The sequence below is a fragment of the Oryctolagus cuniculus genome, chromosome 11 (genome assembly GCF_964237555.1).
Source record: "Oryctolagus cuniculus chromosome 11, mOryCun1.1, whole genome shotgun sequence".
Classification (NCBI taxonomy): domain Eukaryota; kingdom Metazoa; phylum Chordata; class Mammalia; order Lagomorpha; family Leporidae; genus Oryctolagus; species Oryctolagus cuniculus.
This window is the reverse complement of record NC_091442.1, coordinates 111602725-111628407: the sequence shown is the minus strand read 5'-3', so window position 1 is coordinate 111628407 and position 25683 is coordinate 111602725. Positions and strand designations below refer to the sequence as shown.

Below are 25683 nucleotides of genomic sequence, written 5' to 3'. Positions count from 1 at the left end.
TTGAAAGTCAATAGTTAGAGAGAGAGAGAGAGAGAGAGAGATACATGGGGCTGATGTGTGGAAGGTGAGAGCTCATGTGTGCTATGCCTGAAACTCTGTCCCATCCAGCCAATTGCCATTTACCACGTAAAAAGCATATTGTTAGACCTCGAAGGGCACTGTTTACTGATTGCTAGCATTTGCCTATAAAATTGTAAGAAAAACTTACGAGTCTCCTAAGTGCCTTCCCTAGAAAACCAACTGCAGCTCAACACTTGAGTTGGCCTCAGCAGTCTCTGGCTGCCTGGTTTCTTACAGTTGCGTGCGTGCCCGGTAGGGATATCAGTGGCTCCCGTCTCTAGAATTCTGGCCTCTGGGGGCTGCTTTGCTGTTTGGGTGTCGGCAGCTCTGGCTTGCGCTGAAAGAGGCCTGCAAGCAGTGAGGTGAGCTCCAGGACGCCAGCTGTGAACTTTGACTTTTAAGATGTCATTTTAGCTTCTGTTTGCTCCAGGCTAGCCAAAAAAAAAAAAAAAAAAGAAAAAGAAAAAAGAAAAAACCTACCAGCCAAGGGAGATAATGATAGACAAGTTCCTTCTGACTGCTAGCCTTAAAGGAGCCCTGTCTATTTTTCTGAACCTAAGTTAACAGACAAATTCAGGTGAATCAGCTGTTTGGAGAGCACCTGTCATGTGCCAGATAAGATAGGAAGCATTCTCCAAGCCGCTTTATTAAATCCGTGTGGAAATCTTGGCAGGTGACCAGTTCCCCGCTGGTGTCCTGTGCCACAGGAACTTCCCTGCCGTCACACAGCCGAAGGGTCCTCATCCGGGCTCTGGCTCTGTGCTGATTGGCCAAACGATGCAGCTGCTTCTTCACAGATCAGACTGCTGTTTTTTTTTTTTTTTAATTTAATATATGTTTTATTTATTTGAAAAAGAGATCTTCCATCTGCTGGTTCACTCCTCAAATGGCTGCAGCAGCTGCAACTGGGTGGATCCAAGGCCAGGAGCCAGGAGCCAGGAGCTTCCTGAGTCTCCCGTGTGGGTGCAAGGACCCAGTGCTTGGTCCATCTTCTGCTGCTTTCCCGGGGCCATTAACAGGGAGCTGGATCAGAAGTGGTGCAGCTGGGACTTGCGCCTGTGCCCATACGGTGGTGGCTTTACCTCCTACATCACAGCGTGTTCTCTTAACCTTTCATGCTTCCGCTTTCTCGTCTCTGAAAAATGTGTGACAGGGAAAGAGACTGAAGTACCCTGTGCTGTTTCCACGAGGACTCGGCGCATCAGCCGTGAGCCTGTGGTGGGCGGAGCCTTCTGGACTGCTCTGAGCCTCTCCTGAGCTCTTGCTTCTGGAAGGCACATCACCTCTGCAAGTTTTCAGATCACTTGTCCAGAATGCTTGGCGCTGGAGGTATTCTAGATTTCCAACGATTATTTTTTTGATTCTTGAATATTTGCATATGTTTATTTCCATCTTGGGGATGGAAATTCGTTTAGATTTCACGTATGCCGGATGCACGTTGCCCGAAGGTGACTTTATGTAGTGTTTTTAGTGTTGCCTGCAGCCTGTCACTGGAGGTCGGGGTGGAATGCTGCACTTGTGGCATGAAGTTGGCGCTCAGCACATTTCCGACTTGGATATTCAGGTTAGGCACGCTCAACTTAAATATGTCACCAGTAGATTTCTGCATGGTGATTGGTTTATCCGTGTAAGTAGCCGCTGTGTCTCCCAAGGTTGCTCCTGTTCCTGCACAGTTACCTACGACATCTTTATTATGTTGGCTTTTTTTTTTTTCTCTAATAAACCAGGGATACTTGGAAGGAAAAGTGATTTATTCTCCCTTTGTAATTAGCCTTGATGATTCGACTCTCATTTTCATTATGCGTTCTTTTCACTTTCCTGGAATTCATCAAGTGGCTCTCTGCTGTGAAGGTTACGTTTCCAGAGACTAAGGGAGCGTTATGAGAGTGCTGGGGGATTTACTGTATGTTTTTTGAAAAACAGTGAGCCTGAGGGAGAGGGCTCGTGGGAACAGACGGGCAGAGGTCAGTCCTGGAGTAGTCAAGAGTAGCCTCTGTGCTGAGACCTGGAAAAAAAAAAAGTGCTCCTAGGACAAGACGTGTGGTTATAATTTTGCATTCACGGCTAAAGTCATTAGCAGTCACTTTTGTCCTAGAATTTGTTCTGTAGTTAACACAGCTTCCTGTCTGGTCCCTGGTGGCTTGTCTTCTTCTGTGCCCAGGGCAAGGTTGGTTTCTTGGTAAGCACGTTCATAACTGCATGCATCAGCGCTGACTTTGTGGTATGTTAGCTCCTTGAGTGTGATACTCTTTTTTTTGGGGGGGTGGGGATAGAGATGGGTTTTGGATCAATTCTAGAGGGCCTTGGAGGATTTCTGAATCCCGAAGAGACAGCTTAATCTTCTGCTCAGCGTCTACCAGGAGTGTCCAGCGAGGTGGGGCTGGGCAGCCGTCTGACCACCTGCCCCACTGCCCGTGGGAGGCTCAGCTGAGCCCTCCCGAGAGCAGTTTCAGTTTCACACTTGCTGCTGCCTCTTGTCCACAGCTGAACCGAGAAGTGTTCTTGGGGATCCCTCGGGTGTTGAGAGCAGAGAGCAGAAGGCAGGACTCGCAAGCACCATTCAGTGAAGAGTCAGTGCCTGCCCAAGGCAGTTCTGAGCACAGAGACAAAATCCTTGTCCGCGTGGACATGTTCTCGGCAGGCAGGCACCGAGCTATTTCCAAATCAGCACATATGGGAAAGGACCTGGTAGTTTCTGCACGCTCCAGCTGTCTTTGGCATGTGTAGGCATAGTTACGGAAGCCTCTCTGTGAGGCTATCTGTGAGGTAGATATTATTAGGGATCATATACCTGTAAATACAGAGACACACGTGTGTCCGTGAATATCATACTGGTGTGGGGCGTTCTGCATAACACTTAGAGGGATGAGATGAAATGATGCAGCCCGTGTCTGAAATTTTGCCTTTTAGCCTTCTAGATGCTGCACCAGGGACTTAAACAGCTTCATGTCCCCTCACGGTTGAATGAGCCCAAGGGGTGGCCTCCTGTCAGCCGTTCACGTTGAGTGCGGTTGGTTGGATGCACAGACATCCCGGACACCTGAGCGTGGCTCGGACAGCAGAGGCCCTTTCTGATTTCCGAGCTCACACTTCCGGCCCTGCGTCTGGAGGCCTTTGTGGGGTCAGTCCTACGTCAGGATGACCTGTGTCCGGAGTGCTCTGGGAAAGGCGGCTTTCGGCAGAGAATCTGGAGACCATGTGAGGTTCTGCCTGTGTCTGCCACCGAGGCGTGCGGTCTGAGACAGCTCCCGTGGCCCCTCCAAGTCTTGGTTTCCACGTTTCTGAAATGAGCCCACAGTACAGCTTTCCCTTCATCCTGGCCTCCTCCCTTGCTTCCTTGAGGACCTTTCAAGTTTCCTGTGGTGGCCTGGCCACCCGGTTTATCACCGTGACCCTCACCTAGCATTCCCAGTCTCCTTTACCCGGCTGTGCCTTTTCTTTGAATTCCTAGCTCTTATCACCTGCTAACACACTTTGCTTTTCTACACTTATATTTATTTTCCATAAGCACAAGACAGATACTACCCTCATTGGAATGTAACCTCAGTATGGGACAGGAGCTGTATGTATTTTGCACCTAGATTTCCTTGAAATTGCCTTACACAAGCAGGTATTGTGAATGGCTGCAGGAGGTATGGAGTAGAAAGAAAAACCCAGCTTCTGACTGCTGTGGGCTTGGCGCCGGCCTGGCTTTGATAGCTAGGTCCCGGTGTTCTTTCACTGGACCGAAACAGTGCCCCAGAATCCTGATGTGTGACAGGGTCAGTCTGCGTTGTTGTTAGAACAGGACACGGACAAGACCCCCTGATGCTGAACACTGAGCACAGATCAAATAAGAACACGTGCAGTCCATAAACAGGACCGCACGCCTCCGTCTCTGCTTCTGCTGTCTCCTGCCCTGTTGCACCATTGGATCTGCTCTGGCCTCCAGGTAACAAATTATGATGCTTGGTAACAGAGTTCTTGCTTTATAACCGCGTCCAATCCAGAACATAACCATAGCTTGCTGGCTGAATGTAGTGCTAACCCTAAGACAAGCTCCTCCTAGTGGCAGGTTACTGAGACACCCATGAGTCTCTATAGGCTGGGGACTACCTTTTCACAGTGAGCCAGTAAACCCAACTTGGACTACAGGTGTGTTCCTAGTGGTCTTTTTTAAAATTACTGTGTCTTTAGTTCAGAGACAGAGACAGAGCTCTCATCAATGGTTCATTCCCCAAATACCTACAATAGCCAGTGACTGGCCAGGCCAAAGCTAGGACCTGGGATTTCAATGCAGATCTTCTGTGTGGGTGGCACAATCCAACTGCTTGAGCCATCACCACTCCCACCCAGGATCTGCATTAGCAGGAAGCTGGAGTCGGGCACTGGAGCTGGGAAAGAAAGCCAGGTATGCAGGTGCATGTGGGATGCAGGTGCATGTGGGATGCCCACCAACCCAGTGGTCTTTGGAGCGGGTAGACTCCTGGTGAGTAAGGCTTTGTAGCAGGCATCGCTACAGAAGTGTGTACGTTATTATTGCTAGCTAAGTGATGTTGAGGTGTATCCTCTGAGCTTGAATTTTCTGATCTGCAAAATGAGGGGAAAGAGGGCTTGGCCAAATATCTTCACAGTTTCCACCCTGTATAACTCCTGAATAGTACGAGGCTTTACTGCATTGTATAAAGGTAGGGACTGTGGAGGTAGAAGGTGCGTCTTGGAATCTCCTCCTGAGCTGTAGCACTTTCTTGATGTATGGACCTGGGAAACACACCAATCCTTAAGCTTATTATGAAAGTGTGGTGATGATGACTAATGATATTGATAAATAATGTTAGCCACAATCATAGCATGAAATTTCCAAGGCCTCACTGTGCATGCTGTGACTCAAGCTCTCATTAATTCCCACAGTGACACTGCAAGTGCTATCTCGCCATTGAATACGTGGGAAATGAAGACTCTGAGAGAGGTTACGTAACTCTCCTAAGATCACACAGCTAGAAAGAGGCAGCCCTGGAATTCAGACCTTGGCCTCTGTGACTGCCAAGCTCAAACTGTTAACACTAACCAACAGACGTGATTGACGTTCGACTGGTGCCTTAAAACGTTTAGCATGAAGCCTGCATGAAAGGGTACCCCATTTAATTGGAAAGCTAAGTTATACATCTGCTTATGGTTATCCCGATGGAAGGTAAAAATGCAAGGGTTGGGATATATACCCTTCAAGGAATGGGAGTTGAGAACCAAGAAGCCATGTAGGATGGGGTGACAGAGAGGAGCAGGCAGGACTCTGGGAGACCTGATTGGTGGTGTGGGAGTTAGGGGACCCAAGAGTTATCCTGGTTTTGCCACATAGTAGCTCTTAAGAATTCCATTGTTAGATTTTTTAAAAAAGATTTCATTTATTTATTTGAGAGAGAGTTATAGACAGAGGGAGAAACATTGAGAGAGGTTTTCCATATGCTGGTTCACTCCCCAAATGGCTGCAATGGCCAGATCTGGGCCAATCTGAAGCCAGGAGCCAGGAGCTTCTTCCGAGTCTCCTATGTGGTTGCAGGGGCCCAAGCACTTGGGCCATCTTCCACTGCCTTCAATGCGGAGAGCTGGATTGGAAGAGGAGCAGCTGGGGCACGAACTGATGCCCAAGATTTTTAATTTGTGAAAAACAGAGGTCAAGGATCTCTCCTCATCTCATATAGTAGGCACCCCATCTGAGAACATCCTATCATCTGCCATGTGTGGTAAAGGTGCGAGGCCTTGCCTGAATTGCGGAGAGCAAAATGCACAAGCAGTCAGATGGCATTTCACCCATCAGCTAGGTGCTAACTGATCCCTCTCTCTTCCTGCTACCCAAACTTGAGAAATAAGGGTTGCCATAGGAACCTTATCATTATCATTCAGTGGATGTAGGCTTGCTCAGGTGGTATATTTCTTCAAAGGCCCTTCAGGTTACATGTACAGTTTTGGGTACAGGAGTTTGGTGCTGGTGGTGGGGCACATGCTAGAAACAGAGTTGGGATTATAATAAGACCCAACAAGACCCCTCCCCTGTCTGCCGAGGGCTCCAAAACCCAGCTGCCACTGTTACACCGTCTACCCTAGCCCCCTCCACTCTGAGTCAGACTTAGTTGTTCAAGGATTTAAATGGGAAATTTGTTCAGCCAATCGTGTTTCCAAATAAGGTTGCAGAGTCTACCTGTGTGAAAGGAGGTAGGATTTCCTTCTGTGGAATTTCAGATCATCATAATAGCAACGCATGACATTGATGGGGTGTTTGTTAAATGCCAGATACTGTATTCACCCTTTGCCTGCGTTTACCTCATTCAGGAGTTGGAACAAAGTCATTGCTATCCCACACACCAAGAAGTGGAGGCAGAGGGAGGCTAAGTCAGCCACCCTGAGTCACCAGCCAGTAGGTCCCACAGCCTAGTGCTGAAGTGCTAGGAGACTGGTTCCCTGGTTTCCTTAGCAGTGATCGCAGCCTGTGAGAGCTGTGGCTAGGACAGTCAGTCTGCACAGGGGAGACCAGAGGTTGAAGGAGCCGGAGACCCTCTGCATCCTCTGTCCTGAGAGTTCAGATGACTTTTCTTCTGATGAATTGAAATGCATGTGGCTGCGGTTGGCCGTGGTGGGTTTTCTGTCTCCCTTTTGCTTTGTAGTTGAGAAGGATCTCAGGCTACAGAGCCACACTGCCTGTCTTCACCTCTTTCCTTCCCCACTAACCATGTGCTGGGGACTTGGTCTTTAATCTCTCTGTGCCTTTGTGTCTTCTCATGTGGAAAATTGGGACAACAGTCGTGTCTGTTCCGTGGGGTGTAGTAAGAACTAAAGGAATTAATGTACTTAAAATTCTTAGCTTGGTGCCTCATAGGTAGGAAGTTCTCAGTAAGTGCTGCTTGTTAACAGTGCAATCCATCCTTTGTTTGAAGGTCGTAGCTCTTGCAGTGCATAAGCTCCTGCCCTCACCCCCTTGGGCCCCTGTCCTCCAGGATACATGGGTGATGTGGAAGATAATGTAAGGTGTGGGGGGGGGGGGTGCTGGGAAGTGGGCTTTGATTCGTGAAAAAGTAACATTTGCTTGCCCAGGCTGCTCAGGTGGCTAGGCTTGCCGAGGCTGCCCAGGTGGACCTGTGTGTGTCTTTTGGACATGGGGTTTAGGGAACAGGTTTGCGTGGATGCATCTGGGAGGTGGAACTCAGGATGGCAAAACTGTTGCTTTGCAGTGGAACTGAAGACACACTGTTATCCCTGGACCAGAAGTGGCACAAGGTGTAGGGGTCCTGAACTGCTCATCTTTCTGTGCCTGGTCCCCAGTGACAGAGCAGGTGCCTGCTGAGTGAATGAGCTGGGGCTGGTCCTCGGTGATTGGGTGCAGGTAGAGCAGGCTGAGTAGGCAGGTGGGCAGCATGGAAGCAGAGAAAGTGAAAAGCTGGTGGGGTGGGGTGCAGGGGCGAGGAATTTGCCTTTATTGGGTTTCCAAGCCCTGGAGGCAGGGAACCGGATCCTCCAGTTGGTGAGCCAGAAGAGATGTCACAGAACAGGTATTTGTTGAGGTACAAGATCCAGGCGCCTCTGCCTCAACGTCTCTGGATAACAAGGGGACTTGCTAGGAGTACTTAACTGAATCCCAGGCATACTCAGAATGAGGGCTCCTTGGTGGGGGGATAGGCATCCCTTTGGTGAAACCACTGGGATTTGGGGGGGGGCCAGTACTGGGCCATGTGGAGGGTGCATGGGGCATTTGAGACCTGTCTCTTTTTCTTTGGCTAAGACAGAGCCTGGGTCAGCCTGGGTTGGGCTCCTGCTGTGTGGACAGGTCACCTGGAGCCTCTTTGCTTGTGTTCCTCAGTGCTGGAGGGAATGGTTTAGTTGGAGTTATGCAGGCGGGCCGGTGGGGGTGGGGGTGGGGAACAGAGCTGCTGGCTTTCTCACAGCACCTCCCCCTTGGGCTCAGGAGCCCAGTGTAGAAACCACTCAGCCACCACCTTGTTTTCATTCCGAGGCTCTGTGTGCTTTAGGTATAAACACACTAAGAAGGAAGAATGTTGGGGAGGCTGGGAGATTTCTCATTAGTATTTCTTCTAATAAGCACTGACTTGTTTGTATTTGGAGCTTTGGCAATAGAGGGCCACTTGAGGAGTGTCATGTTAGTAAAAAAGAGAAAAAAAGAAACCTGCAGAGGACTTTATAAACCCCCCACGACTGTGTTGCCTGATTTACTTGTGATTACTCATGTTCTGGCTGCTTTCACAGAACGGGTATTAATTGGCGGTGGGGAGTCTCTGCTTCTCACACAGTTTTGTGAAGCAAAATGGTGGCATTGATCATTTTGGGGTCCAGCTTTGTAACCGTCACTTAGCGTCCGTGGGGGTGGCAGGAGTGATGGGTTTGATGATTGATCCGGGGCTCTGGCTTGTATTTCAGCTGTTTGGAGGAAGGAGAAAGCTGATGAGCCAGTGAGTGAGCGAAGGCAGCGGAAGATGGAGTTGTGCTAGGTTTTGAGGCAGTCACTTAAAAAAAAAAAAAACAGACAAAATGTGAAATGGTGGAAGCTGGAATTGTTTGGCTTTGTCGTCGTCTGTAATCTGAGAAAAAAGATGTTTGGGTCTTTTCGGAAGACGTGGGTCTGAGGTGGGCTCTCTGTGTGAGTCATGTCACTGCGTCCTTCTCAGAAGTGGGCTGAATTTAAATGCTGGCTATGCGTTCTGTAGCTGTTACCCACCTGCTATGTTTAAAACATGATTTGGACAACTGTCCTCTCTTCTGGATTCTTAGAATTCAAGCTGCATTCAGTGTTGTTAACATGAAGTGACTCTTACGTAATTCTGATTTTAAAAAGTACTGATCTCACATTGTTAAGTGAAAGGTGTAATGTAACCTGGGTAAAAATAAGGAGGTAGACCTTTATGTATTTGCATACCCATGAAACCTTTTGAAAGATGTTACAAACTAGAAAAGACAGTCTTCACATAGACAATGGTTATGAGTGGCCACCAAGAATGCCAAGAAAGAAACTTCCGGATTTTCCTTACATCCTGATAGGACTTGAATCTGGTCAGGACCCTGGACCCAGCTGTGAGTTCACAGGAAGTACAGAGGGCAGAGGCACCTGTCAAATGACAAACAGAAATGCAATCAGGAAGATTTTTTTTTTTTTTAAGATTTATTTACTTATTTGAAAGTGAAAGTTAAACAGAGAGGCAGAGGCAGAGAAGAGAGAGGTCTTCCATCTGCTGGTTCACTCCCCAAAGGACTGCAATGGCCGTAGCTATGCTGATCTGAAGCCAGGAGCCAGGAGCTTCTTCTGGGTTTCCCACACGAGTGCAGGATTTGGGCCATCTTCTACTGTTTTCCTAGGCCATAGCAGAGAGCTGGATCAGAAGTGGAGCAGCCAGGACTTGAACTGGTGCCCACATGGGGTGGCGGCACTGCAGGCGACGACTTTAGCTGCTATGCCACAGCGCTGGTCCCCAGGAAGATTCTTAACAGTGGAGAGAGAACTCTACAAAGTCAGCTCAAGTTCTTCATTGAGTAGATGAAAAGAGGCTAAAAATGCAGGAGCCAGTGGCCTCTGGATCTCAGATTATTATTATAGGGATTTATTTATTTGAAAGGCAGAGTTACAACGAGAGTGGGAGAGACAGAGAGGAAGAGATCTTTCATCTGTTGGCTTCACTGCTGAAGCCAGGAGCCAAGAGCTGCTTCTAGGTCTCCCATATGCATGGCAGGGACCCAAGCCCGTGGGCCATCCTCTGCTGCTTTCCCAGGCGCGTTAGCGAGGAGCTGGACCAGAAGTGCAGCAGCTGGGATATGAACCTCCTTAACCTGTTACACCACAATGCTGGCCACAGATGGTGATGATGACTTTTAGTGCAATACTGACATTGAGACTTAGTTTTTAAAAGTCTTTTTTTTTTTTTAAAGGTATTTTGAAAGATTTGTGACTGAGATGATAATGGTTTTCTGGAGACTTGCTCCAGAGCAATCCAGGGCGTTGGGGGAGGGGGACTGGGAAGCAAGAAAACGAGAGATTGTGTGTGACTTGATGATTGTTGACACTGGGTCATGCATATACAAGTATCGGGACTCATTCCTCTTATGAATATATTTGAGATTTTTTATAATGAGTAATTAAAAATATTTTTGTTTTACTTGAAAGGCAAAGAAACAGAGATCTTCTATCCCCCGGTTCAGTGCTCAATTGCCCACAAGGAGCCTAGAACTCCATGGGGGTCTCCCATGTGGTTGGCAAGGACCTCCATACTTGAACCATCACCACTGCCTCCTCCCAGCATGTACATTAGCTGGAAGGGCACGAGGCACTCCAGGATGGGACACAGGCGTCCTAAGTGGTGACTTAACCGCTTGCCAAGTGCCTGCCACCTAATAACCACCTAAAGGAAAAAATCCACCCTGTTTCTCAGCCCCTCCTTAGAGCTAGGTGGTGGAGAGTCCATTGTAGAGGGCATCCTGAAATTCTCCAGCTTGATGTTGTGATAGAAAGAAGCTATGTGACCAGTGCCGTGGCTCAACAGGCTAATCCTCCAACTAGCGGCGCCGGCACACCGGGTTCTAGTCCCGGTCGGGGTGCCGGATTCTGTCCCGGTTGCCCCTCTTCCAAGCCAGCTCTCTGTTGTGGCCAGGGAGTGCAGTGGAGGATGGCCCAAGTGCTTGGGCCCTGCACCCCATGGGAGACCAGGAGAAGTGCCTGGCTCCTGGCTTCAGATCAGCGCGGTGCGCCAGCTGCAGTGTGCTGGCCGCGGCGGCCATTGGAGGGTGAACCAACGGCAAAAGGAAGACCTTTCTCTCTGTCTCTCTCTGTCTCTCTCTCTCACTGTCCACTCTGCCTGTCAAAAGAAAAAAAAAAAAAAAAAAAAAGAAGCTATGATTTCCTTATGCCATTCTCCTAAGTTCTAGGAGTCTGTCCAAGGGCGGGGACAGGTGAGAGAGGGAGGCTTAGGTGAATGGGATTTCAAAACCCTGCACTTGCATGTCAGTCAGGGCTGCTTCCCCTCTGTGCTTTGTATCTTGGAGTTTCCCCGTAAGATTTCATTTGGCATAAAGTCGTTAAGTTGGAGGAAGCCAGCGACCAATTCCACACGTTCCTTGCTCCACTCTGGTATGCCACTCTCCAGTGGTTAGCCTGGGTTTCCCAGGAAGATAGAGCTCCTGCCTGCATTCATCCAGCCGGGATGGAGCCGCTCTCTGCCTGCCGGGCTCCAGCCTGAAAGCCCCGCTGACCGCACCCTTACTGTGTGCTCCGAGCTCCCACCTTGATCTTGCACCAGCCTCCTGGCCACACGCGTGTGCCAGGAGGAAGACCTTGAATTTGGGAGAAGAGCAGCCTCTAGGGTTGGGCTGTAGGCGGGCTGGAAAGCCTGTATCCTGAGCCCTGAGTCATTGTTAATGCTTGTTGCACCTGCTGCTCATCTTCAGTAACACCAAGGAGACTGCGGGGTCTCCAGAGAACCCATCTTTGAGGGCCGGGGGCAGTGGTAGAGCCCAGCTAGAATGAGGGCTGTTTCTGTAAGTTACAGTACCCCCCAGCCCTTCCAGGCAAGAAGGCGGTGGGAGGCCGGCGCCGCGGCTCACTAGGCTAATCGTCCGCCTTGTGGCGCCGGCACACCGGGTTCTAGTCCCGGTTGTGGCACTGGATTCTGTCCCTGTTGCCCCTCTTCCAGGCCAGCTCTCTGCTGTGGCCCAGGAGTGCAGTGGAGGATGGCCCAGGTGCTTGGGCCCTGCACCCCATGGGAGACCAGGAGAAGTACCTGGCTCCTGCCATCGGATCAGCGGCCGCAGCGCGCCGGCCGTGGTGGCCATTGGAGGGTGAACCAACGGCAAAGGAAGACCTTTCTGTCTGTCTCTCTCTCACTGTCCACTCAGCCTGTCAAAAAAAGAAGGCAGTGGGTACATCAGTCTGTACAGAAGGGCCTGAACAGACTGTTGAAGCTGAGTTGTGCCTGCCTTTTTTTATGCTAATGTTTGATCCCTGGTCCTTAAACTTACTGTAGTGCACCTAAGCCTTCCAGGTAAGGCTTATTTTCATCAGTGTCATTTGGGTAGAGATTTGGCCAGGTTGGGGGCAGGGTTTGGAGTGGTGGTGGGGAGTTTGGTGGGGGGAGGGTTTGAGTGCAGTTTAAGTCCTCATTAGGTCTTGAGTCTAGCTGAGACCCCGCCCCTCTTGGCCTGCTTACCAGTGTGGAGATCTCTTGAGCCTCTCAGGTGAACCTTTTGGGCAAGGCTATTTAGCACTGTGAAGAATACTTAGAAGTAAGCTCACGAGTGATGTCCGTACCCTGGAGTCGTCATTTGTTATTTTAATCTTCAATGAATGTGTGCTGTGATCTGGCTTAGAGGCATGGCCAAGACGTGGCCCATACTCAGCAGTACACAGTCTGATAATTTAATGAAAATGGATACAGCAGAGATCGATTTTATTGAACCTCTGCTTCTTCCCTGCGAATGCTTGCCTGTGTTCGGCCATTGAATCCTCAGACCACCATCTGGGAGAGTTGCTGACAATAGCTCCATTGTATAGATGGACGCCGAGGCTCAGAGAGATCATGGAACTTGGCTGAGGTCGTGGGTGGTAGAGACGGGATTTGACGCAGACAGCTGTGTCCAGGGTGCTCGGTCTTCTGCCCGTACTCTGCTGTCTTCCCCCATGAAAGGATGGACTGAAGATCCACTGCACTACAGTGGACACAGCTGCGGGAATGGGTGAACGCACAGAGGTGGTGGAGGAGGCAGGGTGAGCTCATGCGTGTGCAGGACAGGAGGGAAAACCATCGAAGGCTCCTTGGAAGAGGTGGTGCCTGGCCGGGTTTGGGGATGACAAGGACTGTGGGGCAGGAAGGGAGTGTAGGAGAGCAGGGCCAGAGGAACAGCATGTGCAGCGGCTCAGAGCCACAGTTTCGAGATCTGCAGCGGGTGGTTTGGGTTGGGGCAGGAAGTGTGGGCGAGAGAGGGAGCAGACACACAGGAGAATTCTCAAGGACCACATCCGAGCTGTCTCTCTCCTCAGGGGCTGATAGCTGCGTGTGGATACTGTAAATAAATTATTAAATAAAATTAGATCTCTGGTTCTGAGTCTCAACAGCCATGTGCAGCAAGCGGCCACCACGTTGGAGAGCATGGATAGCCGTCGAGCACATCTTCCAGAATGTTCTGTGGGCCAGGGCAGGGCTGAGTCATTGTCTTCCTTGGCACCCGACTGGCAGGCTGCACCTGGTGTTCTGTGGGCCCCGCCTGTGTCAGGTTTCAGAGGATTTCTTCTGTTTCGGTAGGAGAGTCAGGGCGGCAGACTGGGGAGGTAGACTCTGCGGTGAGTGGAGAAGCAGTGTACAGTTGTTCAAGATAGGAAGGTTGGTGACTTTTTTCCTCCCTTAGCGCTGCTCAGATCAATATATAAAAACCCCAAGAAAGATGTCATTTTCCCTCTAAGCCAGCAGAGCTACTGGTTTCATTAAAAAGGCCATGGCGAATCTATTTTTAATTTTATTTTTTATTAAAAACACCTTACTGCTTGAGATTCTAATCTCTAACAAATAATAGGTGTCATTTTTGAATTGCAAATAGCCGGGGCAATAGCCTCCGTGGAAGGTGCTTTAATAAATAGCATTTGGCGCTTTACATTATCGTAGGGACAAAAATAGGTCAAAAAGCCGCTCCTTTTTACTTCTGAGTACAATGTTCTGACTCTCCAGATGGCGAGGAACCATTTAGAGGCTATAAAGGGATTTTGATTTAGATAACGGTAGCCTTGTTTAATTTCACCAACATGGTATTTTGTACAAGGAACCTGGCTTTCTTTGAAGTGCATAGGCTCAGTTGTCAGATGTTTTAGATTGTTATTTGTGGCCAGGAGATTGAGTGGGGAGGACGTTTTGTGATTTACTTTTGTATTTCAAAAAAACTCTTTGCCATTATTTTTGGAGTACCTGGAGTCCCCCTCACTTTTTGTTTTTTAAAGATTTATTTTTTTATTTGAAATTCAAGTTAGAGAGAGACAGAGAGGGAAGGAGAGACAGAGGGAGAGGAAGACAGAGAGAGAGAAAAATCTTCCCTCTGCTGGTTCACTTCCCAGATGTCTGCAATGGTCAGGGTTGGGCCAGGCCAAAGCCTGGAGCTTCTTCCAGGTCTCCATGTGGGGAGCAGGTGCCCAAACACTTGGACATTTTCTGCTGCGTTTTCTCCATGCCGATAGCAGAGAGCTCCATCAGGAGTGGAGCAGCCAAGATACAAACTAGCACCCATAAGGGATGCTGGCATTGCAGGCGGTGGCTTTACCGTCTATGCCACGAGGCCAGCCCCAGTCCTTCTCCCCTTGTACCTGAGGGATGTGCTCCAGGACTCCTGGTATTTGTCCAAAACCTCAGATAGAGTGGAACTCTATACTTTGTATCTTTTCCCACATATACATGTCTATGATAATGTTACATTCATAAATTAGGCACATCAAGAGATTGACCGTTACAACTATGAAAACAGAATGGCACTATACTAGAGTACAAATTATTTACAACTTCTAACTGGTTTATTTCTAGAATGGTCCATGCAATATTTTTGGGCTGTGGTTGATTGTGGATAACTGAAGCCAAGGAAAGAAAAGCACTGGTAGGGAGGGACCTGTGACTGTACTTGGTCCCGGAAGACTTGCTCTGCTTGGGTTCTGGTTTTTGTCTCTTAGGGTCTCTGTGACTGTAGTCAATAGCATAGTGTTTGTTCTCCCTGCACAGTGTTCCTCTGAGAGAGTCCCGCACGCGCCTGTTAGCCCATGAACTCCAGTGAAGATGCGATTGTGGGTATCAGGATGCGACAAGTAAGTAACCTCCGTAACTCAGTGATTGGCTGGGGGCAGGCACCTGTCCTCGCCAGAGCCGTCAGCCTGCAGAGAGACCGCCCTAGGGGTTGTTGAGTGAAGTACCTGTGCTCTCTTCCATCGGCCTTGAAACTGGGAGGGTATGACTCTGCACATCCTACGTAGCAGCTGTCAGCACTGCACGGCATTGGAGAGCGACGTCAGAATGGCAAGAGCAGATCTGAAAGGTGTAGAGACCGCATCATCTGCTCGGCCTTGATGGAACTTGACCTGAGTGTGGCTGTCACCTTGGAGTAAACCATTAAGGGAGTAAACCATTAAGTCCTCTGTTTTGCATAGACTGGTTTGCATTGGATTTTCTGTCCCTTTTGTAGGGAAGCTGTCTTATGATCTTTGTGGACCATTTTTTGCACATTTGTAAAATGGAAAAATGGGAGCAGTAGTGTTTGGCTGTTGCCTCGGGCTGTTGTAAAGGTGTGACATAACCAACGGCATTTCACAAGGGGTAGACATTCAATGTTTGCAGGGGAGGAGATGCTCTTTTCCGACCAAAGTTTGACTCCTCTTGTTAGAAAGAGAGCAACAACTTAGCTTCACAGATCAAAGCTAATGGAAGAGATTAAACCATGTTCTACCACTCTCTGTATCTTGCAAAACGAGTTGGTCTCCAAAAATAGTTTTGAATGAATATATGTATAAGAAGTTCTTAGGAGCTGGAAGTAAAAAGTGAAACATGATTCCTTATTTATTTTTAGATCCACTTTTGGTATCTTAAACTAGACGACTTTTTGGTGTTTATGGCTTCTGTTTTCCTGGATTTTTAAGTGGGGATATCCAGCGGGCGGGAGTGGGGGTGGTGCCTATTTAATGCTGCAATGTTCTGTGTGTGGTATTTTTTTTTAAGAAATATTTATTTATTTGAAAGGCAGAATTACAGAGAGGCAGAGGCAGAGAGAGAGAGAGAGAGACAGACAGACAGAGGTCTTCTATCTACTGGTTCACTCTCCAAATAGCTGTAATGGCCAGAGCTGGCCCAATCTGAAGCCAGGGGCCAGGAGCTTCTTCCGGGTCTCCCATGCAGGTACAGGGGCCCAAGACATTGGGTCATCTTCTATTGCTTTCCCAGGCCATAGCAGAGAGCTTGATCAGAAGTGGAGCAGCCAGGACTAGAACCAGCACCCTATGGGATGCTGGCACTGCAGGTGGCAGCTTTACCTGCTACGCCACAGTGCCAGCCCCCCATATGGTATTGTTTTAATCAGGCGAGTAGGACAGAATCCAAAACCTCATCAGTATGGGTGTGTGTTTCCCACATTTATTTTTCCTGTGTTGATTTACATCATTTCTTACCTGCTTCAATTCGGAGGCATTTTCTGTCCTGTCCTGGTCTCTAGGTCATTTCACAATGATTTCATAACCCCTAAGTAAGTTGAATGACTGCAGTTTTAGGTGTCGTGCAGCAGGAAGTGCCTGGCCTTTAAGGCAGGACAGCTCTGGGTTTGCAGCCTGGAACCCCTTCCTCCCGGAGTGACGTTATCTGGGGCAGGGAGGACCCTGGTTCTCTGTGCTGGCTTTGTCCTGAGGGTTACACGGCAGGATGCACGAGCGCACCTCACATGGAGGAGGTCGTCGGGAACCCATTTCCCTAATTTTTTTTTTTATTTGTAAAAATGTGTTATTCTAAGGCAGCAGTCTGGCTCCAGGGAAATTAAAAGTTTTATTAAAGAATCAGTTGGTCCCCAGGGCATTCATATTTTAATTGTTTAGGCTGCTGAATCACTCAGTGTGCTGTCTTCGTGGTCTGTGGGTGAGGATGTGCCCGTTGGTGTGTTATAAACCAGGGCACTTCTCAGCTCATTCATCTCCTGGGCCACCCTGGGGGTCGTCTCTGCCAGGTGTGGAGGGGACAATCTCTTTTCTTCTCCTTGCTGGCCTCGTGACCTCTTGGGAGGTCTCTGCAGAACAGTGTGTGAAAGCTGCTGTTTAAGGAAAGGTGGTATTTTCCACCAGACAGTCTGTCCATTCTGAACCCTCTTGGCATGGGTTTTTTTTTTCCCTCTCCTGGGTGTAGCCCATTCCTTTCATGTTTTCCTTCCCTGACACAGATAAGAAGTAGAGTTGTCATGGGGAAGGTGGACTGGGTCATCCTGCAGACAGCATCAGGGGGACAGGGAGTAGCAGGGGCTGGAAGCCAGCCAGGAAGAACTTGGAACAGCTGGAGGCCTCTGTCACAGGCATGGCCTGTTTCAGGAAGCACTTGAGATCCACTGCCAGCCAGTTTTCGCTGGAGGTCAAAGGACAATTTTAAATTAATTTAATTTGAGAGAGAGGAAGAGGGAGAGAGACACTCCTGTCTGCTGGTTCACTCCCAAGTGCCCATACCAGCGGGGGCTGGGCCGGGGCTGCAGCCAGGTCCGGGAACTCAATCCAGGGTCTGCACCAGCAGGCAGCCGCCGTCAGGAGCTGGAGCTGCGAATGCAGAATCCGGCCGCTGTGCTGTGGGATGCAGGCGCCCTAACTGGCGACTTCCCTGCCAGACTAAATGCCCACCCCAGACGGGCAATTTCTGAGAAGCATTGTGTGAGTTCCTGCTGGTTCTCTGAGTCCCTGAGGATTGAGTAGAGGACCTCTCAGTCGTGGTCCCCACATGGAACAGCAGGAGAGCTGTGCAGTTCAGGCCACACGGGAGAGTTGGATGGGGTCCTTGACGACGGTCAGCAGGAGCTGGGGCACCGTGGATCAGCTTGTCTCCATACAGCACGTGGGCAAAGAATGACAGGTCTATATTTTTAAAAGATTTATTTATTTATTTGAGAGCGCTACAAACAGAGAGAGAGACAGAGAGAAAGGTCTTCCTTCCATTGGTTCACACCCCAAATGGCCACAGTGGCTGGAGCTGGGCCAATCCTAAGCCAGGAGCTTCTTCTGGGTCTTCCACGTGGGTGCAGGGGCCCAAGCACTTGGGCCATCTTCCACTGCTTTCCCAGGCCATAGCAGAGAGCTGGATCGGAAGTGGAGCAGCCAGGACTGTGCCCATATGGGATGCCGGCAACGCAGGTGGAGGCTGAGCCCACTGTGGCACAGCGCTGGCCCCGACTTTTCAATGGTCCAGCACAGTTCAAAGAAGAATGCTGTTCCATGGCAAGTGAAAATCAAGCGCAGTTGCAGCCTCGGCCTCCACCGCGGAAGTTGGCGCACAGCTGAGCCCGTTGCTTCGCCGTCAGCTGCGGTTGCTTTCACGCCCCCTGTACAGTGGGGGTTGAGTGGAGGCCCCAGCGATGATGTGGCTTTGAAGACTCACCAGCTCGTCTTTTACAGGAAAAGTTTGCTGACCTCCCTGTTCTCGAGCAGAGTTTCCCGAACCTTCCCAGCCTGCAGCCTCGTGGGCAAATGCTGCTGTTTGTCCAGCACACTGGGATGAATGGACGATGCCCTGCAGGCCCGGGGCGGAAGGCGAGGCCTCAGCACACCTGGAACTCGGTTGTAGTGCAGCTTCTAGGAAGGTCTCGGAGACCTGCTGGCGGCCGCCTCGGTGCCGTGTGCCGCTGCTCGTGGAGTTCTCGTCCCGGCCTCGCGCGGACTTGGGTGTTCACAGCAGACTGCATGACCGACTCTCACCTGAGCTGCTCTGTGTTCTTTGTTCCGCGATCACTATTTTTTGTCTTTAACAAGCCATTTGATTCTGGTCCCTCCATTTGAATTGGCCATTCATTAAAAAAAAAAAAAAACTTTTAAAAAAGATTTTATTTATTTATTTATTTGAAAGGCAGAGTTAGAGAGAGGGAAGGAGGGAGGGAGAGAGTGAGAGCGAGAGTGAGGGGAGGTGCCCCCAAATGGCGGCAGCGGCCACAGCTAGGCCAGGCTGAAGCCAGGAATCTGGAACTCCCTGCGGGTCTCCCCTGTGAGTTTCAGGGGCCGTGTTCTTGGACCATCTTTTTTTTTTTTTTTTTTTGACAGGCAGAGTGGACAGTGTGAGAGAGAGAGAGAGAGACAGAGAGAAAGGTCTTCCTTTGCCGTTGGTTCACCCTCCAATGCCCCCACGGCCGGCGCACTGCACTGATCTGAAGGCAGGAGCCAGGTGCTTCTCCTGGTTTCCCATAGGATGCAGGGCCCAAGCACCCGGGCCATCCTCCACTGCACTCCCGGGCCACAGCAGAGAGCTGGCCTGGAAGAGGGGCAACCGGGACAGAATCTGGCGCCCCGACCGGGACTAGAACCCGGTGTGCCAGCGCCACAGGTGGAGGATTAGCCTAGTGAGCCGCGGCGCCAGCCGGACCATCTTTTTCTGCTTTCTTGGGCAAATTGGCAGGGAGCTGGATTAAAGTAGCCAGGACTTGAACTAGTGCTCGTATGGGATGCCAGCATTGCAAGCAGCGGCTTAAACCCCCTGTACGACAGTAATGAATTTTCCGTTCTTGTTCGTGTTATGGGCAGGTCTGAAAGTATTTGTTGTTAAAATATTGATAATGTTGTTGGGAAAACAGGATTCCTGTCTCTGTGGAATAAGGACTACAAAGACCCTGTCCTTTGACGTGGCCGTCGTGAGATTGGCTAACCTGCTCCCTCCAGCCTCACCCCCAGCCTCAATGCCCACTAGAAGTCGCCTTCCTCTTGCTGGTATGGACATCCTGGGCACTGTACTCATTGACTTAGGGGTGGGCAGTTGATACACTGTGGTCAGTCCAGACTTTGCCGTGGGCTAGCCCGAGAACCTGAACCCTAATGTTTAAAAAAAAAAAGCCTGGGCTAGCCTGAGAACCTGAACCCTAATGTTAAAAAAAAAAAGCCTGGGCTAGCCTGAGAACCTGAACCCTAATGTTAAAAAAAAAAAGCCTGGGCTAGCCTGAGAACCTGAACCCTAATGTTAAAATAGTGGTGGGATCCTTGCATCTTTGAGATTCTTAACAAGAAATATAGGGGAAATTAACCACTTAGTAGCTAGAAAAGATGATCACAGAGAAAATCAGCCATTTGCCAAGTAATTCTGGTGTCCACGCCCTGTCTGAGGCACTCTGATGGAAGTGGGGAAAGAGACAAAAAGGTCCCAGCCTTCTTAGAGATTGTATTCCCCAGTAAAATAGTGCAGAAAGTCATGTTTTGTAAAGGTGTATTTCATTCATGTGAACGACAGAGTTACACACAGAGAGAGGGAGGGACAGAGAAATCCTCCATCTGCTGGTTTATTCCACAAATGGTTGCAACAGCTGGGGCTGGGCCAGACCACAGCCAGGAGCTTCGTCTGGGTCTCCCATGTGGGTGGCAGGGGCCCAAGCACTTGGGCCATCCTCCGCTGCTTTCCAGGCACGTTAATAGGGAGCTGGATTGGAAGTGGAGCAGGTGGGACTGGAACTGGTATCCATATGGCATGCCGGCATTGCAGGCGGCGGCCTTACCTGCTATGCCACACTGCTGGCCTCCAGAAAATAATTTTTGAAAGAAGACAAGTGCTTTGAAGGAAATGGTCCAGATTGAGGGGATAGAGAGTAGACGGTAGAAGGCAAGGGTTGGCCGGTGCCACGGCTCACTAGGCTAATCCTCCGCCTGTGGCACTGGCACCCCGGGTTCTAGTCCCAGTCAGGATGCCGGATTCTGTCCTGGTTGCTCCTCTTCCAGGCCAGCTCTCTGCTATGGCCAGGGAGTACAGTGGAGGATAGCCCAAGTGCTTGGGCCCTGCACCCCATGGGAGACCAGGATAAGCACCTGGCTCCTGGCTTCGGATCAGCCCAGCGCGCCGGCTGCAACGCGCCAACTTGAGGGGCAAAACAATGGAAAAAGGAAGAACTTTCTGTCTCTCTCATTGTCTAACTCTGCCTGTCAAAAAATTAATAATAAAATAAAATAAAATAAAGAAGGCAAAGACCAGGGTGGTTAGGGAAGGCTTCGCAGGAGAGGGAGAGCCTGAAGGTGGTGATGAAGTCAGGTCTGCAGTGTGAAAGTGCAAGTTCACTTGGCTTGGCCAGAAGACAGAAAACAGCTGTTTGGGTTGGGATGGGGAAGACAGGCTACAGCTGAGTCAGTGGGTTGTGCTCACTTCCTCTGGTGTTCCCTGGTTCTGGCTACAGGCTCTCTATGGCTTGATTTTACTGGAGTTGCTATTCTGGGGTTCACACAAGAGTCCTTCTCTTTTTATTGTTCTCAGTGTGTTGAGGTCAGTTTGTGATGATAACCCAGACTCAAGTCCCAAGCCTGTCCTGATACTTACCATGTATTAATTATTAATTTTTTTTCTAGTAGGGTAGATAACTAAGATCCACTCCCCATTTTACAGAGTGAGAACCTGAGTCACGAAAGGTTCAGTTACTGTCCTAGGTCACCAGCCAGGAAGTCTGAGGTCATTTGAGATTTGAGCCCAGGCATCTTGATTTCTGGTGCTCAGACTTTTTACTACCTTGGGCTGCTGCTTGAAACCCAGGAGTGCAGCTGGGACACTCAGCCGTGGAACTTGGTGGGAGTGGAGGGAACGTTGAATTATAGACAGAGACAGGTCTAGCCAAAGTGCTGTTGGGTCTGGACTGGTGCAGGGGGCATGGAGGCAGCCGGGCTTCATGGTGTATAAGCAGAGGCAAATGAATGAGAAGTACCAGAGACTTGAACTTGGCCCAGGGGGAATGTCCATGTTTGCTGCAAGGACTGAATGGAGAGATTGAACCTTAGGTGACACCACTGTGTGCCATGCAGTTGGTACTGTTTTCAATTTCCCAGGTATCTCTGCGAGCAGGAGGCCTTGTGCCCAGTCACAGAGGAGGTGCTGTGCTCAGACATCTGGAGTCACCTGTGGGTAGGGGCCAGAGCCAGGGTTGGGCCCTTTGGATCGTCTGCCACTGTATGCAAGCATTTCGCCTCTGCACGAAGCAGGCTGAGCAGGTCCACACTGGGTCCCCATGAGAGCCTGCTGGAGCGTGGCCTGTTCCCTCAGAGCACTTGTATGTGACATGTGTGCACACACAGACGGTTTTACCTGCAGAATCCTGGGCATTATTGAATCCCACCAGTGGGTCTGGAGCCCTGTTTCTGACCTTGGCTGAAAGTCAGGCAGCACCAGGGCTGATCAGCTGGGAGGAGGAGGAAAGGAGTGGGATTACTAACTGCTCCCCTCATCGGATCTTTCTCGCCAGTTAGGGGTGACGTTGTTCATCCGGAAGTTATCGTAACTCAGGTGTCGGTGTGTGGCAGGTCCTGGCCAGAGGACTGATATGCCTTACATTGTTTCGGGGTTCCTGTAAACCCTGTGCTGTGGGGACTGTAATTCCTCCTATTTTAAAGATGATAAAATGGAGCTTGGAGCTTGATGCATTTCTCCGTGCCAGGTGAGCTGTAGAACTTGGCTTCTCACTTAGCTCTTAGATAATGACTCTCAAAGTAGCGGAGCTGCCGCTGGTGCCAGCATGTTTTTAGCATGAATAAATGAACGCTGGTCGGTGTTGCCAGGCCCTCGAATGTCATTTCTCACCTGTCTTGGTGGGACAGCCCAGGTCCTCAAGCCTGGGGAACGCTGTTGAATTTCTGGTTTTCTCTTGAATGCCATCCTGAGCATTAATTAATGTGAGTGTGAACACGCCTGTCGCTCTTGGAGGGTTCTAGAACTGTGCTGAGACCACAGCCTCCCTCACAGGTGGTGGTGCAGTTTCTCTCTGCTGCGCCAGCACCCAGCCATCCAGGGGATGGCAGATCAGAGGCCATCGCGGGGGTGGGCGTGCCTGTCATTACAGACCCCAATGTGCCCCACTGTCCAGGAAGGCACTGAAAGATATCCTACCATGTGACTGCTTCTCTGGCAGTAAAATGTACCAGCACGAAGCCTTTTCAACGTGTAACAGTAATTGCTGCATCCGCTCTAGCTGTAGAGTGAACCTCAGCACCGTCCGGTTTTGTCAGTTTTTCCCTGGTGGAGTGTGCCAGCCCGTGTGAAGCAAAACAAAGATCCACTCCCTCAGTCGGGTCGTTCGCTGAAATAGCTGCGGCCTCTCCAGTGTTAGAGGAAAAAAAACCATCCTGCATGACCAGAGCCAACCCTCCTTTCGAAAGCCATCGCTTGTCGCTGAGGCACATCAACATGGGGAGACGCTGACCGAGGGCTTTGGACTTGACCCTGTCTGAATTTTTTTTTTTTTTTTTCAAGAACATTGAATGGGCAATGTTTTTATTCTGTAGCAATTTGCCCTCAAATAATCACTTTTACGGTATGGCTTTTTAAATTTTTTAAAGCTTTGATTAGCTTAACTGTTTCTAGTTAACAGTATTGAATGGAATGAGAAAAAATATAAATCATTTCCATTTCTGGCACACTCCAGTTATTTCTGAAATAAAAAAATATATATCTTCTATTGGCTTGATTGCGGTTATTTTTCTTCCCCGTTTGTCTGCAAGCTTCATTAGGGAAGGGACTTTGTCTCTGCTGGTGGCTATGGTATTCTTAGCACCTTACAGAGATCTTAGCACTAAGTAGATGCTGAGTAAATATTTGCTGGGTGCGTGTCAGATCCTTGGGAAGCAGCAGAAGGAGCCGGCTGCGTTGTCGTGAAGCCCAGCTTTGCCACGCAGTGGCTGAGCCACGTTGGAGGATTATCCCATTTCTTGGAAAGCTGGTGTTTTCATGGTCCGATGCTCGTGGCTGCACACCAAGACAGACCTGACCTGGGGTACTGATTTGCTCAGGCTGCATTGCAAAGTGCCAGAAATCCGGGGCATGACCAGTAGAGATGCGTTCTCTCTGATGTGGAGGGAAGAGATCTGAGGTCAGGTGTCGGGCAGGGATTCTGCTCCCTGTGCCTCCCGAGGTCACCACCGAGTGTGTCTGTGTCCCAGTCTCTTTGTATGAGGACCCAGTCAGCTGGGATTATGGCTCACGCCATAGTGACCTCATTTTACCTTCATTTCCCTGTAAAGACCCATTCTTCACGTTCCTAGGTGCTGGGGTTTAGAACTGCAGCGTACGGGTTTTAGAGGGGATGTGGTTCAGTCCCCAGCACAGGGCCACTGATGTTCTAGTACTTTGTGATTGTAAAGTGACTATTTGGATTGTTCAAGTGCTGCTGGCGGATTTAAATGCTGATTGAGGAGATAACGCAAGGGATGGTCAACATAAAGCCAACTGGTGCAACAGGGCAGTATATCCATATACAAGGTAGTTTGGGGTGCTTCCCTGCAGTGGAGCGTAATGGAATTTTCTGGAGCGTGTTTTCCTGTTGAAGGTACCTGGGTGCTCTGGGGCTCACTGAGTCACAGTGGGCGGTGTTTATCCACCTGAGGGCAGGGGCCACTCCTAGGACACTTAGTGATTCCTGCCAGGCCCTGTGTGGCCACGTCCAATAGTAGCAGTCTAATCACATTTAGCATTGTTGAGTGTTTACCGTGTGCCGGACACAGTTCTACGTGGGCCTCCATTGAGTTTTAGCTTCCCCAGGATTACACGGCACGTGCCGGAGTTGGTGTTTGAACCAGGGAGTCTGCTGCTACCAGTCTGGTTCTAGAGCCAGAACTCGCTGAGCTCTGCATGTCTGGCCGTCCCCATGCTCTTATCTACGGGACTCCGCTGGGTCCCTGGGAAGTTGCCCTGCTGGTGGCACCTGGAAGCCCTGGCTAGTACCAGGTCAGGACGGCTCTTACCTAATCTATGTCCATTGTGTGGGGCCGGCCTTTGCCCTCCCTCCAGGGTTGCCCTGCTTGGAGTGGTCCTTCCTGACTTGCAGTGTGTTGAGTTCTCTGGCCAAAGGTCTGACCCTGGAGGCTCAGGGTCCTGGCTCCTTCGGTGACTGAGCCCACTTGAGCTGTGAGTTTGTCACGGTCCCTCTGCTTGTGTTTCTGCTCTCTGGGCCTCTGACCCTTTCAGTTTGGTTGATGATCCCTCTTGTCTCTCCAGGTAGGCTGGGCTCTATGTTTGCTCTCTGGAACCCTGCATCCATGAGACCGGACTCTGTGTGTGGACGGTGGGTGGAGGAGATAGCTGGGTGTCTTCCTGTGCGCTGGAGTTCCGTGCGCGTTTGCGTGTCTGGCTCCCTGGGAGTCTGAGCATCATGGAAGGTGCTGGAACTCAACGGTCCTTGGCCCTAACAGATGTGGGAGTCACTCCAGTAGGGAAAGCACAGTGTTGGGGTCTTAGGGCTCCCAGAAAAGGGTCATTGGTGAGGGAATTCCACGGGGAGGGGCTCAATTCCAAATCTCACACGTGCGTTGGATATAGCCTGGTCAACGAATGGGGGGGCGCCTTGTGGACAGTGGGAGCTGCAGGTGCAGAAACCCGAGGACCCCCGGGAGGTGTGTGAAATGGCTGTGGCTGCAAATGTCTGAACCCCTGAGATTTGCAAAGTTGGAAGTGGTTGGCTAGGGATTATGATTTGGGAGGGGCTTGTGTGCAAAGCCAAGCGGCTTGACTGTTATCCTATTTGAGGGCTTTCGTCTGTGTGCATGCTTGCCTGTGTGTTTGTGTAAGTTGGGGGACTCCACCCTGTAGCTTCCACTTTTCCCTAGTGGCATGTCTGTGTCTGACAGTGAACCTGACTGTGAGAGTTGGAGAACTGGGCAAGAAGCTACTAGGAGGAGAGAGACATCCCAGCAAGTTCTTACTTGGTGTCTTTTTTTTTTTTTTTAAATTTTAAAGATGTTTTCCAACAGCTGGCTCTGGGTGGCCACTGTCAGCTCTGACAGTGCCTCTGTGGGCTCGAGGAGCCGCCGGGGAGCTTGGGCCCCATCTGGTCCCTGTGCAGCAGGGAAGAGGAATCCGCTTCCTGCCACACCCTCGCAGCAGCCTTGCCCACGCCTGCTGGCGTCTCCCAGGCCTCTCAGCCTTGACACCTTCAGATGTGTTGCTGGAGGAACGGGAAGGC

General features: G+C 50.1%; 1 protein-coding gene across 5 annotated transcripts in view; it reads left to right on the top strand.

Annotated features, from left to right (window-relative positions):
- The window catches only part of LARGE1 (LARGE xylosyl- and glucuronyltransferase 1), a 565741-nt gene that overhangs the window by 63385 nt on the left and 476673 nt on the right, over positions 1–25683 (top strand). For 2 of the 5 annotated variants that reach the window (XM_051846588.2, XM_051846589.2), the window contains exon 2: positions 14778–14860. The exons of the other annotated variants lie outside the window; for them this stretch is intronic. In XM_051846588.2, coding sequence (XP_051702548.2) covers positions 14832–14860 — 29 coding nt within the window. In that variant the 5' untranslated portion in view covers positions 14778–14831. The remainder of the gene's footprint in view (positions 1–14777; positions 14861–25683) is intronic. 5 annotated transcript variants of the gene reach the window in all.